Raw genomic sequence first — 17,835 nt, forward strand, 5'->3', positions numbered from 1 at the left:
CACCCCTACCCCACCCCATCCCGGATCAATTAGAACAACCTGTGGAAATGACTTAAAGTTGATCATGGCATTAGAAACAGTAGGGGTTGTACTCAGTACTGAATACACAGTGAATGGAGCTGAACGTGAGTTGAAGCACTTTCGAACTCTGTCTTTCCACTCACGTCCCATCAGTGTCCAACCCATGAGGTATTCACACAGCCTACCAGCCAGCATCTTAGTTTGTGAATGCAGCTAATTCCCCCAAATGACTTCTGTTACATTCCTACTTTGCCTCTAGTTATCCATCTATGCTCTCGATTCCTTTCTAAACGCAAAGATAAGATAGAGAGAGTAACATTTTTCGTGGTACCAGGTACTAAGGGGTAAGTTTCACAGTCATATGAGTGTGCCTGTCCATTATATGAAGCTGCCCTTCATGCATGTGGCAGTTACGGACTCAGCTGAGTGATTCTTCCTTTGGTTCCTCCTACACATTACAGTGTGATGCCACCCGAGCTTGAAGTTGTCTAACGGTTTCCACTCACATAGTGCCTAGGCCTGAGTGACTGGAACAGCTGAGTTCTAGGGACACTCCTTGTGGCATCTCCACAAGACTAGCTTGGGCTTCCTCACAGTATGGCCACCCTTAAAAGCTGCAGCTTCAGGAAAAGAGGTGCCCACCATTTATTTTTTATATCATGTGGTTGTAGTCCTATCATTGCTTGGTTTTCTGACTTTCACAGATGCACTGAAAATTCAAACTCTCCGTGAGAGCTTTTAGCTCTTAAATATTACTACTGATTAGCATTTTGCTGATCAAAGACCATGAATCTCCATGACACCCCTGGGCATGGTTTGCAGAGACCAAGTGTGTTTTGTTGCCACCCCTGCCGTGGATGTCCTCCTTCATAAGGCAAGGTGAAACTGTAACAGTAATACAGTGTTTATAAACACTGGCCTAGATGCCAGCGCGGCAGCAGTCCCTCATCCAGGTTACAACAGGATGCTCACTAAGTTAGATCATTTAGGAAACCAGCTGGAAAAAAAACCATTGAGGAAACACCTTGAGGCCCGCATAAAACTAGCACTTGCAGCCGTCCTAGGAAATCAAAGACATCTATGGCATTTAAAGAATGTTTTTGTAGGGGCTTTTGCTGTTTATTAAAAGCTTTGTTATATAAATAAATATTTCAGTATTGAACACCTATCAGATTGTTGTATTTACTTTCTTTCTTTCTTTGCTTTTAATCATGCTTATTCTTGAGAATTTCGAACGTGCTTACACTGTATTTTAATTGTATGCGTCCCTTCCTCCTCTCAGCTTCTCCCAGATTCGCTGCTGCTATCCACCTGCAACCTCCCAACTCCATGACATCTTTTGAAAATAACCTTGTAAATCCAGTTTGTACTGACCATATACCCAAGGGTTCGGGCCACCCACTGAAGCATGGTTGGCCACTTCCTTAAACTTAACTGATTCTTCTTACCCCAGAAGCCATCGCCTTGTCAGTAACTCCTCAGATGGAGCCTCTTGAGCGAGCCTGTCTCCATGATAGCCTGCTGAATGGCTTGATCTAATGCAAGCATTGAGCAGGCAACCACAGCTGCTGTGGGTTCAAGAGTCGAGCCATCCTCTCGTTTTCAGAGGACTCTGTTTCACTCCAGTTCTTCAACCTCTGGCTGAGAGTTTTTCTTCCTCTCCTGGATGATGTTCAAGCTGTTTTGGGGGAAAGGTTATGCATTGTTAAATACAGTGTTAAAATACAGTGTTAATGACTAGGCACTCCCTAGACACCTTTGACCTGTTGTGAGTCTCTATGTTGATTACTGTCCACCAAATACAGAGGCTTGTCTGATGATGTTTGAGGGATGCACTTAAGGACAAAACCAACAAAACCAATTTTTGTTAGGAGATACAGAGGTGTGCTCATGCAGAGACATCTAAACTAAACTAATTTCTGTTTGTGGTTATTCTTCTTCTCATGGAAAGAGTGGCAGTGTAATCTTCCTAGATGTGCATTTAATGCCTCTTTGAAATATAATCTTTACCATCTTGTCAGATTTAGTTGTATGGATTTTTGAGAGAGAGAGAGAGAGAGAGAGAGAGAGAGAGAGAGAGAGAGAATGTGTGTAATATGTGTAATGTGTGTATAGTTTGATTCAGGGCCTTCAACACGCTGGGCATCTTAGTTAGGGTTTCTATTTCTGTGATGAAATAACATGACTAAAGAAGTGCAAGGAGGAAAGGGTTTATGTGGCTTACACTTCCACATTACTGATCATCACCAAAGGAAGATGACAGGAACTCAAACAAGGCAGGAACCTGATGACAGGAGCTGATACAGTGGCCATGACATAGTGCTGGTTACTAGCTTGCTACTGTTGGCTTGCTCATAGAACCCAGGACCACTAGCCCAGGGGTTGTGCTACCACAATAGATGGGACCTCCCCCATCAATCACTAATTTAAAAAAGGTCCTACAGGCTTGCCTACAGTCAGGTCTTATGGTGGCATTTTCTTAGTTGAAGTTTCCTCCTCTCAGATGACTTTGCTTGTGTGAAGTTGATTAAAAAACCTATCCCGTACACTGGGCAAGTGCTCTAGGACTTAGCCAAATCTCCACCCCAGATTTAGCTTTAGAATGGAGCATCTAAGAACAGAGGAGAAGTTTGGACAAGTTTGTTTTGGTAACATTTGTATGAATCGGTTTCTATTTGAATGAGTCCCTGGGGTAGTAGACTTTGTTGTATAATATAAATAGGTATGATGGGAATTTTTCCCCACTGTATATTGTCTGGGTAATTCCTGGCTATGTTCTGGTTCTGAAGATGCCAGGGGATGTATGAAGGGGTTAGAGCTTCAGTCTGTTAAACAATGCTCCTGAATATTAGGCTGGACAGTTGATGACTCAAAGCCATACAGACACATGAGGATATTTTTAGACATACTTTGTTATTACTTTATAATCATCATTGATAATTCTGTTGAAACTTAATATAGGTAGAATTCTAAAGTTTTTTTGTGAGTGAAATTACCGAAACATACTTCACTTCTCTTGCATAATGAAGCTTTTCCTCCTTAAAAGCTACCCTGGCAAAGTCCTTCTCCTAGAAGGCTTGCAGGAGCCAAAGTTTGTAGCAGAAACACTGAAAAGAGAGCGTAGAAAATGAGTGGAACGTTAATAAATAGTTTTTGTGTGAGTGTGTTTTAAGAACTAGAGAGTGAGCTGATTTGACACGTGGAAACTATCTCATGTATTGCATCTTACCTGATGAATGTTTATCCCTTAGGCAGGAGCCTTTTTGACTTGTCACTGGGACAACAACATATTTTGTGGATTTGATGATACATCTCAGGTCATTTTTATAGGTATATGACAGACATTAATTTATGTCTTTGCAAATGTTTATGGAGTACCTAACATGTATTAGACAGATAGAGTTTTATGTGCTGGAGGTAGAGAGCGGCGAGTCAAGTAGCTAAGAACCCTAGGGGGGTGGGATTTATATTTAGAAGACTTACAGAAGCAACCTTTTTCTGAGTCCCTACAAGGTACCAGTATGGTAGGTAATACCTCCAATTACCTTTCTAAACGCATACTCCAGAAAGCACTGGGCAAACTTGAGTGTCTGCAATTATATCCCATCCTTCACAAATAAGGCAACAGGTTAGTCGCCATAACACAAGCAGCTCAATGAGTCAACTGAGAATAACATCCTTGCTTCTAAAGGCTGACTGCTCAGAGATGGTTTGGCTAGGGCCTTTATTGTCAGGCTACAAATAGACATGGGTGCTGGGGAGAAGCATGTTGTGCAAACACAGATGACTCACTGTGTGACTGTTGTCTAAGCGTATGCTCCTGCCAGCTTCTGTTCAAGAGGACTGGCCTGCTTGAAGACAAGAATTTGCTTTCAAGCATTAATTTTAGGACATGGTATCTATCTATCTATCTATCTATCTATCTATCTATCTATCTATCTATCTTTCTATCATCTATCTATCTATCTATCTATCTATCTATCTATCTATCTATCTATCTATCATCTATCTATCCATCCATCATCTATCTATCCATCATCTATCCATCCATTATCTATCTATCTAATCTATCTATCTATCTATCTATCTATCTATCTATCTATCTATCTATCTATCATCTAGCTACCATCATCTATCATCTCTATAATGTCTTTTATGAAATATATGTGTATCTTATCTATTTATATGCTTGTACATATGATTGTGCTTTTGTGTGTGCATGCATTTGTGGAAACAGATCATCTTGAAGTGGCAAAGACCATTTCTCATAGAACTGTGTTCAGAATAAAGCAGTTGAGGCTATAGTTGCTGACAGTTTGATAAAATTGTAATGCCAGCACAAATAACTCTGTGCCTTCCCCAATGTTAGCAGATATATTTTGTCAATCAGGAAACCCTTAGAAGATGCTGGGGCTTACCAAGAGGACATGTACAAATTTCGTATATAAATAAGTGTGGGCAGTATAATTTAGCTTGGGTTTCTTGGAGCAACTGAACTATGTTGCCAAGGGTCAACCTTACATTCCTGTAGAACCCAACCTCAACTTGTGCCCATTTCTCTTTATTAGAGTATAGAGGACTGTCAGTTCCTCACGTTTGAGAATGGTGCATCACTTATCCCTCTGGGTAAATCCCATCCAGTTGATTCTTGACTTTCATTGCCATATAGTAAGGAAATGGTTTTTGGCCTCACTGTTCTGAAATCTTATCCCCTCCATAATTAAACCATGACACCATTCATGCTATCATATTTACATTCTTGGTTACCAAACAAGTATATTTCTCTGCTTATTTAGATACTTAAAATTTGTCTTTAGTGTATATAGACTCCTGACGGCAACCTTGGGCCCCCCACATGTGTATATACATAAACACATGCACACTCCATATATATATATATATATATATATATATATATATATATATATACAGTCCACTATTTATTACAGTTAAGCATTTTTCATTTTCAGAGCTATTATATGGAGTTGGGCCTGATGGCACAGGGATGTGATTCTAGCTACTCAGGAGGCTGAGGCAGGAGGATTTCAAGTTCAAGGACAGCTTGAGCAACTTAATAAGACTCTACCTTAAAATAAAAGTAAACGAAGAATTGAAGAAATAATTCGGTGGTAGAGCACTTGATTAACGTTGGAGAAAGCCCTAGGCTCAGTTGGTAGTCCTATAAAGAAAATACTTCTTTGCTAACACAATGAGTAATCACTTAGATTTTGAGGAGGGTGTTAGGGTAAGGAATCTTCGAGGAGGCTTGGTGGCAGGCCCTGTGTTATTTAAGAATTGTTCTTCTCTAGCATACAGAGAACATATTTTAATGGAAGTGTACATTTGATTGTGAATGACTAAGCATAGTCTAGAGTGAAGACTGAGTGAAGAAAGCCATCTTCATTTTTTTTCCAGGAGTAAATATAATCCTATTTTCACAAACCTTTTAGCAAAAGAGTGCAGTAAGATTTTTAGCATTCTGTGAAATTCGTGATATTTATGGAGCCTAACAGAGCACATTTTAAGAGAACTTGTCTCATAATAAGGAACATTTTTAGCTGGCATCTCCAAATTTGAGGCTTTATTTTAACATTCTGCTGTGCTGAGAGATTTTCACCAATCTGCTCAAGTTGGAAAAGTGTCCTTTCTGTGTCGGTGAGAAAGGTGCTTCTTTGCACTGCCTGTCATGCATAGCTTGCAGCAGCGGGATTGGCAGGAACTGATAATTTACGGAGAAATAGACAATAATATTAGGATGTCTGACTGTTGCTCTTTGGCACTGAAATGCTTTTCCTTGAGAAGTAGGAAACACAAAAACTTATCAACCATATAGCAGCATATTGTAGCTTCCACATGCAAAGCAGATTTTTTGGTCAGCCCAAGTAAGCAAGCCTGTTTAGTGACAGAGGAAGAAATCCATCTTGCTTACAAGGTTCTAGAAAGGAACTGTTAGCTTTCAAAACATGTTTTACAGGCTAAGAAGATGTCTCAGTGGCTAAAGTGTGTGTCTTGAGAGTATTGAGAGCTGCAGTTGAGATCTCAAGAGCTGCTGATCCCTACACATAGATGCTGGAGGGCATGGCAGATCCCCTGTAATGATAGCAATCTGGTGGCAGAGACAGAATATCCTTGCTAGCTAGAGTAACTATACTTGTGAGGTCTGGGCACAGTTGAGAGTTGTTTCCTCAATATATAAGGTAGTGGATAATCAGTGAAGACTCCTGACAGCAACCTTGCCCCCCCCCACATGTGTATATACATAAACACATGCACACTCCACTTACCTGCACATAGCATGAGTGAACACACACGCCTCCACATGCAAATCTTGCTTTAGCAGTTCTGAGTTAAGTTTAATTGACAGAAGTTAAGTCATTGGTACTTTTTTATTAGAAAGATGTTTGTCAGCTTTGTTTGTTTGATGATCAGAAAATTAAAGTCATTTGGATAAGATAGGGCATCACAAATGATGCTAAAGTAAAAATTTATCATTTTTTAACTTATGGCTATTTTGAAAATAGCTTCTCCAATATGACATTTTCATTATATCTTTTCATACATATTGCAAAATATATATACACAGGTAGATAAATATGTAGGATATTATATAAATTAGGTTATATATTCTTATTTTATAACATTTATATTTTGTGGGCATTTCCTACTTTAATAGGTTCTTTAACATAATTCTAGTGGCTATCACATGATATATGCACTATAATTTATTTAATAAACTTATATTCTCAGTTTGTCCCAGTTTTCTCTTTTATAAAGAATACAGTGATCATCAACTATATATTTATTATATATAATTATCTCCCTAAGGTAAGTCCCTAGCAAAATTATTATGCAATATATTGATTATAGTTGTTATTTATTTCAAATTATACTCATAAAGGCTATCCTAATTCATATTTCTACCAATAGTGGGCAGGAGTACCCACTTGCCCACCTTTTCACCCTAGATTCTCACTTTTGTTATGTTGTGTATTGAATGGCTTGTTTTGATTTGCTCTCACTCCTGTTGTTTTAATGAGCCTGGGTATTCGTCCACATTGACACCGACCATCCATCCTTCCCTGTGCTTGTATTCTTGGTATATTCTCCTTTGGGGACATTTAATTTCTCTTCTTAACTCCCTGTATAATAAAGGTGTTTTCCTTTACTTATTTGGCAAAGATTTACTAAGTGTTTTTCTAATGCCACAATGTCTTTTAACTGTGTGTGTGGCGTCTCTGGCTGTACAGATTTTAACTTTAGCACTCAAGCCTTCCCCTACCCTTGTTTCTTGTTTGCACGCTATATTTAAAAAGGCTTCTCCCCCTAAAGATTAGAAAAATATTTCCCCACATACTTCAGCTCTTTTATGTCCTCGTTTAGTTGTTTTGTACATCTGGAATTGATTTTTTGTGTAGTGTTAGACTAGAATTGGGTGTTTCACATACATGTTCACAGCTCTTCAAAGAACAGAAGGCATCTCTATCTTGCCCCTCATTCTATTCCCAGAGAGTTCAAACTCTCTTGCTGATATCCTGAGCTCACATTTTTTTCTCAAACAGAGATGTAGTTTGTCTTCCCTGATTATTTAGTTCCTGCTGCCAGTGTGGCCTGAAATCTTGTTTATGACAAGCATAACAGCAGGGGGCATGACCATGCCGATCTTGGGTGCTTCCTTTGTCCAGGACAGAGGATGAGGCTGCCTCATTGTGGGATTAAAAACAAAGGCTCACCAGCCACCCTTCCCCCATTGCCGATGTGTGGTGTGTGTAACCAGCTCGTACTCTCTTGTGAAGGATGAAGGGAGATGTCCAATGGGTGTACCTCCAACTTGGACCTCAGGAGAATCACCTGGGAGCTCTGAAAGTTCATTCTCTAGGCTTCATCTGAAGGATGAGTATATAACAAACGAATCAACACATATGAACTTTCTCAAGTAATTCTCATGTGACCCGAATTTGACCTCAAGACTTGCATTCTTTCTTTTCTTAGAATTTTTTTCTTTATTTTTAATGTGTGTGTGTGTGTGTGTGCTTCCTGCATGTGTGCATCCTATGCGTGCCCGGTGTCTGCAGAGGCCAGGGGGGTATTTCTGACCCACTGAAACTGGAGTTACAGAAAGTCATGAGGCACCATGTGGGTTCTGGGAACTGAATCCAGGCTCTCTGCAGGAGCAAATGTGTGTTCTTAACTGCTGGGCTGCTTCTCCCATCCCACTTGTGTCATTCTTAACTTACTTTTAATAATGGGATTTAGCTTCTGCTGGGACATGACATTAAAATCCTTACAGGTCTCAGCACTCAGAAGGTGAAGGTAGGCATGAGATTGATTTCAGCCTAGACAACAATGAAGTCAGGCTGAGCTACAAACCAAGACCTTTGCTTAAACACACACACACACACACACACACACACACACACACACACACACACACACACCAGTAAACATTGTGGTTGAGCCGGATTTGCCTTACTGTTTCTTGTGGCATCAGCTGCTTGGTTTCTTTTCCTTGGCTAAACTTCAGATTCAAGGACTCATCTACATAAATTCAATTTTATTATTCGGCAGGCTGTACCATTCATGTAACTCATCCCAAACATGAGCTAAATTTTCTCTCTTTATGAATAGAAATTTAAAAACACATTTTTAAAGCTTGTCATATCACAGTGGTATTGGTGAATAGCACTGTTATTGAATACAACTGAAATCTTTTATTTTCTAAGTTCTACTAGTTTGCAAATTGTCTAAGAAACAGAAAATCTGGTGTGTTTCTTAGCCTTTATGCTGTTTCTTCCCTTTCTCTTATGGCTGCCAAGCAAGCCCTCTTTTACAGGTTAACAATTGTGAACCAAAACGATATGGTCCTTACTAAAACAGGATATAAAGTCACAAACGTTATTTTGTGGTGTCATGTCAAGATATATTACAATGAGGTAAAGGCATCTTTAATGTGTAATGTTCGACTCTCCTGAGCCCTTGCTTTACGTTGCCATGCGGGTCATGCCACTCAAAGTAGTTTAAAGTCACGAAATGCTGACCTTTCAACTCAGCTGCATTTGAACATTTCTTTTGACTCTTCCTCCTATGGTTTATATTTCTGTATGCTTGATTTTGAAGGTTTGAGACACGTTCTACTTTTTCTGGCTGTTTTGAGAAGCAGAGGCTATCTTGGGTTAAATTTCACACCCTCATGCAAGCAGAGAAACAGTTGCAAGTTGTTTTGTGTGAGAGTTTTGATTTGGATCCTGTAACATAAATAGACTGTTTTGTTTTGGTTAGAAGCATCCATTTTAATGTAGGAATTAACTCTTCCGGCCATAGTGTTGCCCCCAAGGTATCTATATTTTAATGCAGAATTCAAGAAACCCCGCCCCTCCCTACTAAGGACTCATCTCTATTTAAGCCAATCCTTCCAGCCTTCCTTCTTCCTGTTTTGAAGGTAAAAGAAGTAATAATTCCTGAGTGTGATGAAGGGGTTGAGAAGGCACAGGGAAGAGACCTAATCTTACATATCTACTTCATGTTCCACTCTGCCGGGAGTTCTGTTCCATTTAATCCATCAGTTCACAGCCTGTGGGTCATGACGCCTTTGGGGGTTGTGTATCAGATACCCTACATATCAGATTGTTGCCGTAAATCTCCAATCCAAATATGCCCCGGCAATGAAAACACAACTCAAGTAACATGAATACATGTTGTGTGCTTAGATTGGGCAGATCTACCACTACACTACCATCTTCCACATCTAGGAGACCCCTTAGAGCTTGCAGTTTCTTCAGGCCATGTGATTCTGCTCCACTTTCCTTCTTCTTCCTCCTCCTCTGCATCCTGCATATTCATTACAGGATATAACAGTAGCAACATTACAGTTATGAAGTAGTAGCAAAACAATTGTATGGTTGGGGCAGGGGCCACCACAGCATGAGGAACTGTATTAAAGGGTTGCAGCATCAGGAAAGTTGAGAACCACTGTTCTGATCCAAGTAATGATCCAGCGAGGCAGCCATAGGTTTGGCAGAGAGATGCTTGGCTCTAGGGCAGTGACTAGTGGAGCTGATGTAAGCTCACATAGCCCTATGTCTGCAAGGTGCTGAGCCAGCTGGCTGAGACCTTAGGGATCATCAAGCCCCATTTCTTTATCTTGTATCCAAATAAGCATGTTGCATATGAGAGGCTGCTGCTATTCAAAAAGCTTTTAGCCACCAGAGACTGTGCTAGGCTTGTCCCATATTCTGTCTGATCTAACATGCAGATTAGAGGTTACACTACAACTTCGATACAGCGTCTAAGGCACCTGGAGACTGTGAATGCAGAACCCGTTTCTCTGCTCTGTCACCTTTTATTTTATTACTTGAAAGAAGTGAAGTGACATTCTGAAGATCGTTGGGTCTCTCATGGCAGAACAGTCTAGACTCTGGATTTCCTGATTGCCGGCTGTCTGCTTCTACTACTGGTTCCTTGTAGGAATCCTCTGGTAGTAAGGGTATAAGGAGGAAGGCCAACCAAGAGTGTCAGGACAGTCTGTGTTCCCTCCTGTACCATGCCCCCAAGCCCAGCCAACCGCACCTTTGTAAAGTGCTAGGAAATTCTTTCTTTCTAGAAGTCAGATGTGGAAGTATCTTTAAGACTCATGGCTGTTGACAAGACATGACTCAAAGAAGCTCTCTTTTAAAATTCAGTAGTGGCAAACACTGGATAGGATAAATCTGAAAAGGTGTTTACAGTGATTTGTTTTGTAAGTTCCATTGACCTCTAGTTACAGTTAACGTTATTCATTGCCTCGGATTATTTAAGAAAATAAATAAATCTGGGTCGTGAAGAGGAACATATCAAAATGTGGTGAAAGTGGTTCTTTTCTCAGAACTGCTGGAAGCCTCTCTCGGTTTAAGCAAGTTTCCAGTGCAGTGTGTGTAATAAATCACCTGTCTCTGCTTCAGAATTGTCAGCCACAGAATGGAAAACTAGCACTTACGAAGGGATCAAGCACTGCAATAAAAATAATCTGCCTTTGAGTCATCACGTGGCTTCCATAAATCACTGTGGTTTTCTGGAAGAAATGGGTTGCCGTCTTTACTAAACGAGCAGCCAGGGCTTTTGACCTTTGATAAGGAGACCTAGGGTGTCACTTGGATGTGTCTTTGGTTCCTTCAGCACTAGCTGAGAGCCTGCAAAGCTCGTGGAGGGATGGTGGGCAGCAGGATGGGAGGAGAAACAGAAGATGCAGGAAGACTTTGTTCCTGTCCTCCCAGAGATTGATGGCTCTATCGAGCCAAGCAGAGGATCTGAAATCTCAAGTTCCTCCTTTCCGGTTTTACACCCTGCCTTACGCCCAGCCTGAGCTGTGTTTTGGTCCTATGCTAAGGACATAGAGGTTCTTTGGTGTTTGATGGAGTATGATACAGTCTCTTTGTCTATTAAATACTCTTAGACTGTGTCATAAATGACACATTTTATACTACCTTGTAAGTGTATAAGTGGATCATCTGGTCAATAGAATCATTTAAATTCTTAGCTTTTCTGGCAATTTCCCTATCTAGGATTTCCCACACCTTTAATACTTGCAAAGAGTGATGTGTGGTTAGATGGGCACACACATCCAATAGCTCTTATCCACAGTGCATGCACATCACTTAACTCACCTGAATGTCACAATGTCAACAAGCAAGAAATCAGGACAGTATTATATGGGGGCAACAGGGGACCCTTTCAGGCTTGTCCATTGCTCCTGCCAGATTCTGTACTCTCCACAACATGATTAAGGAAGGACATTTTGTAAGTTAGTGATTCTTTCGTAAATTGCTCCCTGTTGTGCTAAAGGAAAAGAATGAGTTCATGTTCAGAGATGTCAACAAAAGCTTTAGCTATATATGTCTCTGCACAGTTATTGTCTCTGACTATAAAGTTTCTTGAAGTTTTTGTGCAGTTTGCATTGGAATATGTGTTGGCACTGAATGACAATCGGCATTGTCCAGCAGCAGCAGCAACATCAGCAATTTTTTTTTTTNCTTTTTTTTTTTTTTTTACAATTGGTGGCTTAAATATTGCAAATGGCCAACTGAGAACTATTGGCAGTTAATGGTTGCTGGGGGAGGAAGAGTCAGTTTTCCCCTGGAATGTGACCTCTGCAAGGTTGCTCATATTCCAACAGATAGCCCTTTATATTCAGGAACACATGCAACACCTACTGGACTTAGTGGGTTATGAAGAGAAAAAGAAGAGAGGGGATATTAAGTTGGGAGGTTTTATGGAGGCTGGTGGTGTCTAGGAGAGATTCAGTATGGTGAAATGGGATAGATATAATCAAAATGCCTGTATACACGTATAAAATGAAAACAGACATGAAATAATTGTTAAAATGGCATTGCTGTCTTTGTCCCCTTCATTCTCAGCCTCCACCTTTCAAATATTCTCTGTTAGGAAAAAAAGGGGGCTTTCTGCTTAAATTGTAGCTACTCAAAAGTACCGACTAAGTGCAAGTTATAATGGCACTGAAGCAAACAAGAAGAAACAGAAGGAGAAAAATAGATTAAAAAAAAAACCTGAATCAATTCTTCTGTTTGGTGGGTTTATAGAGTATGATTTTTATTGACAGGTACCTCAATAAGTCTTTTAAGTAATGGCCAGGGATGCTGTGCCCTCCTGGATACCAGTTGTCTCAGTCATTGCTGCATGGTGGAACCATCAACCCTTGCAACAGGGAAGAATTATGTTATGGGTGCAAAGACCTCTGGTGGTATTGCATGGACTCTTGTTTTATTTGCTAGGGAGTGTGTTATAACATACACAGCTTCATTCTTTGGCTGACATCACAAATAGGAAGAAGTGATATGGGCTCTTCGGTTTGCCTTTGCTTTACCACCTGCATGTTCTTTCTTTTAGGGTGTGTTGGAGAGTTTCCTGGGCACTGCTGTCTCCGGAGCCATCTTCTGCCTTTTTGCGGGTCAACCGCTTACCATCTTGAGCAGCACGGGACCAGTGTTGGTGTTTGAGAGGCTTCTTTTTAACTTCAGCAAGTACGTGTCTGTCTGTCTGTCTGTCTGTCTGTCTGTCTGCCTGCCTGCCTGCCTGCCTGCCTGTCTGGTTATTTGATCTCCTATGTTGTTCCATCTGGAGAAAGCACAAAGTAGCCGTGAAATAGATCCAAGAAGCTGCCAAAATACTGGAGCGATAAGATTTGGAAGTCAAAAGTGCCCTAATGATTAAGTTGTCCAGAGCTTAGTTTACAATCATTTCAAGAGGCCCATCTGTTGTGCTTTCTGCTCACTCCTTCCTTGTAGGCTTGTTTTATGTCCTAAGGGCTGACTCCCAAGGATTAAAAAGCCCCAGATTTCTTTGCCCTCCAGGGCTTCCTGCTGGTTTAGATAATGAAGAGAGAGCAAAGTTTCAGGATGTCATGTTCTCCCATCATCCCCTGCTTTCAACACAGCAGCCTGGCTTGCTTCCTGACACTGGCCTCTGTCAGGTGGCCTGCCTAGCCTAGTTTTAGCTCACCAGGCTCTTGTAACTCCATTCCTTGTGTGACCTTTAAAAGCCCAAGATTGATAATGGCTTCCCGCTCTAGTTAGCTCTGAGTGGATCTGCACTGCCTTTTTGAGGGGAGGGGGAGTTAGGCTTTTGTGAATAGCCTGTTAATTTTATTTTTCCTTGGGTCCCACTTTAAAATGCCTTTTTCTGTCATGATACTGGAACAGTGAAGAAACCAAATGACTTGTGCTAGGTTGTCTGGTCCATTCATGAAAGAAACGGAATGTCCTTCTTGTGGTCCCCTGTTCTTCTGTGGGTCGAGCATCCAGAACTCAGATGGATAGTACTGATGCCAATATTTTCATTTAGAAATTGATGGATCATTTTAAATGGGGGTGGGGTGGGTAATTGAGATAAGGAAATTATTTACTTTGTGTGTGTGTGTGTGTGTGTGTGTGTGTGTGTGTGTGTGTGTGCACAGGAATAGATTCAAAGTAAAATTGGGTATTCTTGTCTATCTCTGCTGTGTTTGCTAGACTTCTAGGACAGGGTTGCCTTTACTGCATAGTCTCAGTGCTTAGATCATGGTCTGATGTGTCCTGTGGCCATTCCTTTGCAGAATTTCCATTTTCTCTATTGTTGCATATTGCAGGATTTTAATTTTAGAACAGCCAGTGTCTACCCAGTAACTGCATTCTCTGTTACTGGTCTACGATACTCTGACAAACTGCAACTCAGAGGAGAAAGGGTTTATGTTGACTTACAGTTCACTGCTAGGCAAACATGGCTAAAAGAAGTATGAGGGGGGCTTGGCAGTCAGGAAGACAAGAAAAAACAGGAAATGGGGCCAGGCCATACCACCTCAAAGCTAACCTCCAGGGTTGTACTTCCTCCAGCAGGCTTCTGCTTTCTGAAACTCCCATCCCTTTCCCATATAGTGCTACCAGCTGGTGATCATGTGTGTTCTAACCCACAACCCTGGGGCGGGGGGGGGGGCACATTTCATATCAAACCAAACCATAACAGTACTTGTGGACTTAACGGCTCTCACAGAACTTTTGAAATTGTGTGTGCCATTGAAACCTCTTTTTTTTTTTAAAATAATAATAACTGGGCAGAGAACATCAGTGAAAGCCTTCTGAGCACTTGAAGTTGCAATATTTAAATAGAACTGTGACGTTTCTGTAGATCATTATTGTGAATTTCTCCTCCACCATAATTCTGAGAAGGACATGGAAAGAATTTTATTCATGTCAGTTTACAGAGAGAGTCAAACAGTTTTTATATGTTTAAGAAAACATTTTGTGAGACAAGAAAGGCTTCATGGGAAGATTAAACAAGTGTGCACTATAAACAGGAACAAACAGACAGAGGCTTGCCGCGAGATTTATTGGATGCAATGTGATCAGAGTCTGAATCTACAGAAAATGTCTGTGCCTTGGTTTGTTTTACTTACTGTAGGCTACAGAGTATTTCCTTCCACCAAGCGAGTTCCTTTCTCACTTTCCCTTCTGTTTCATCATAATTGGTTCTGTTACATAGTTTCCAGCAATTTATTTGAAAACAGTTGTAAAGCAACGAGAAACATTTGCAAAACTGCCTTAAACCCAACGTCGCCTATTATGTGACAAATGGTACTTTTATTCACCATGCTGTTAATTTATTCGTTTGCTTCTCTTCGAATCCCCATAAAGCTGATATTTCCTCAGGACACACAGTTCTTTGTGGCACACTGTTTCCCAAAACTGCTTTGACTGCTATCAGGCTTCAGATGCTCCATGGAAAAAAAGCTTCCTAGTGTGTCTTGGAAGTCCTGTCCAGTCTCCATTTGGTCATTTCCTCTTCAGTTCACCAAAGAATCAAGATGCCTGTCCAGTTGAGAGACTGTTACTTCATCTTGCCCAGCTTTGCCCCAACATATTTTTCCCTTTCGGGAGCTGTAGTTGAGTCCTTGTTTCAAAGGACTGGAGTAGTCATCACAGATGACCAATTGGTCTTCTACTAAGGTTCCCATCTTCTAGTTCTTCTTAAAACTGTAAACGTTGTGGGTTCACAGCAGTGCTGTTGTTTTAGTGATTTTACTTGAGTTCATTCTCACTGAACTATGCTGGTGGTTTGAAAGTCTCTTTGAATGGTGAGTTTGGTGTATACTATTTAGGTTCTAAGATTTAAGCTTGGATGTGCATTTGTCCTTTGTGTTCAAACTCATGATGCTTTAATTGCTAACAACTAATGGATTTGTCTCCTAGCCTCTCTTGCAAACATCAATTCTGTAACAACTTCTAGCATTCTTGGAACAAATCTGGAGTGCCTTAGCTTTCAGTCTGCGCATGGTAGGGAGTGCCAATAATTTTAGTATGTGGAAGACAGGCAGAGGAAGTGCTCTCACTGCAAAGCCAGCCCTGTATATTGAGTTGAATATTCAGTTCCATGCAAGCCTGAACTATTGAGTGAGCCCCTATCTCAAAAGCAAAACAGAAAACCAACCAACCAACGAAAAAGAAAAAGATCATTCTATATTTTTAAAAAATCTTGTTAGGGAAGTTTTAAACTTTTAAGAAAAAAGCTGTTTGGCTCAAACGGTAGTAAAATATTCCTTAACACTAGTTTTGGAGCTAGCTCATGTGATAATGTGAACTCTCTCAATTCTTAGGGCATTCCCCCCCTCCCCCCTGCAGTCTGCTTAACTTACAGAGACATAGCATTAAGCAGTAGAGTTTACACAGATGTGGATGGCATTAAGCAGTAAGAGATGTAGATACATACAGGACTGGAATAGAAGGTAGAGCTGTTGTTGAAATATCTCTGAAGATCTATAGAATATAAATCACACTAAAGTTCATAATTTCCATTTTTTTCTCTATTCTACTTTTCACCTAACAGGATGTAGCCTATCCACATTTACCTGAAGTCCATGCATTTAAATGTTAATCTCCAGAAATAGACTTGTGGCAACACCCAATACTGTTTTACCATATATCTGTGGGCCCTGTATCCCTGACAAGGTGACAGAAAATTAACTATACCTGTGTGTAAGAAACTTCAAAATCCAATATTCTATAATTATTTCCTAGCTCTATGTAGTAACTCCCAGGCCACTGCCAGGCACTGTCGTAGTCAAGACATGAGCTACAGGCTTGCTCTCCTACATCTATAATGAATGTAATAGTCACCTTTGAATGAGCAAAGTGTTCTGGGTAGAGGAGTAGAATTCTCTTCTATGAGCAGTTGGGAAGTCATTGGAACGTTTCAGCTGAGGTATATATGATCATATTGGCTCCCATGTGGAAAATTGCTTTGAGTAGGGCAAATACTCAAGTAGATAGATAGATATCAGTAAATGAGTGAGTTCAGAGGTTTTTATTGGGCAAAGATTTAGCTGCTCAAACTGAGTCGATGATAGGAAACAAGGCAATACGATGCCTTTGGGAAAGTGTTCAGACAGTGGCTAACAGTTATCAAAAACCTGTTGTCTAGAAACAAGGCTAAGATTGTCAAGTATGCAGGATCCTTGGTTCTTAGGTTCTATCTTCGCTTTCATCACGTTATGAAATAAAACGACAAATTTACAAATTAACAATCATTAAAAAACTCTCACTTTCTACTTTATTAAAAGATAACCAACACACAGTCATGAAGTATCAATACTTTGCCCATCATTTTCTATCAATCTTCACCTAGAAGAAATAGGCAGAGCACTGAAAGATAGTAGCATAATTTAGATGATGATGATGATAGTCCATTATAAGGCTTCTATGGAACAAGCCCAGGCAGAACAAGGTAGACACAGATACTTCACACACAGTGATGGTAAAAGCATATCCTATCCGTGAGCACTCAGATGAGAACCAGTAGTGTTTGGCTGCATTTTGGCAGGGCAAACTCTTTTGATCTGATAACAGCCTATATTTCTCCTCCTCTCTCCTCTTCTTAGTGATACTTTGTTCAGAGTGCACATTGCAGAGTACCTTAAACTACTCTTCCACGTCCTGACCTGACTTTTCTTAGTCTGAAACATTCCTTTTTACATACTCTCAAACACCTTGATGTCCTTTCAGCAACTTCATTCCCTCCCACAGTTACTTACTCTCTTCTCTCATGATACCGTCACTTAGCATTTTACATGATAGCTGTCTTTATCATTTTGTCTCCTTTCTTTTTTTTTTGATTTTAAAAGCTATTTATTAACATAAATATGGTGGCAAACGACTTTTTTTTTTAATTTTTAATATTTTTATTACATATTTTCCTCAATTACATTCCCAATGCTATCCCAAAAGTCCCCCATAGCGCCCCCCACTTCCCTACCCACCCATTCCCATTCTTTTGGCCCTGGCATTCCCCTATATTGGG

At 40.4% G+C, this 17,835-nt stretch overlaps 1 protein-coding gene across 11 annotated transcripts in view; it reads left to right on the top strand.

The window, feature by feature from the left end:
* Slc4a4 (solute carrier family 4 member 4) overlaps positions 1-17,835 on the top strand; it is a 422,068-nt gene that overhangs the window by 325,655 nt on the left and 78,578 nt on the right. For all 11 annotated transcript variants that reach the window (XM_029477155.1, XM_029477156.1, XM_029477161.1 and 8 more), the window contains one exon: positions 12,898-13,031. In XM_029477155.1, the coding sequence (XP_029333015.1) occupies positions 12,898-13,031 (134 nt within the window). The remainder of the gene's footprint in view (positions 1-12,897; positions 13,032-17,835) is intronic.

Source organism: Mus caroli, chromosome 5 (assembly GCF_900094665.2).
Source record: "Mus caroli chromosome 5, CAROLI_EIJ_v1.1, whole genome shotgun sequence".
NCBI lineage: Eukaryota > Metazoa > Chordata > Mammalia > Rodentia > Muridae > Mus > Mus caroli.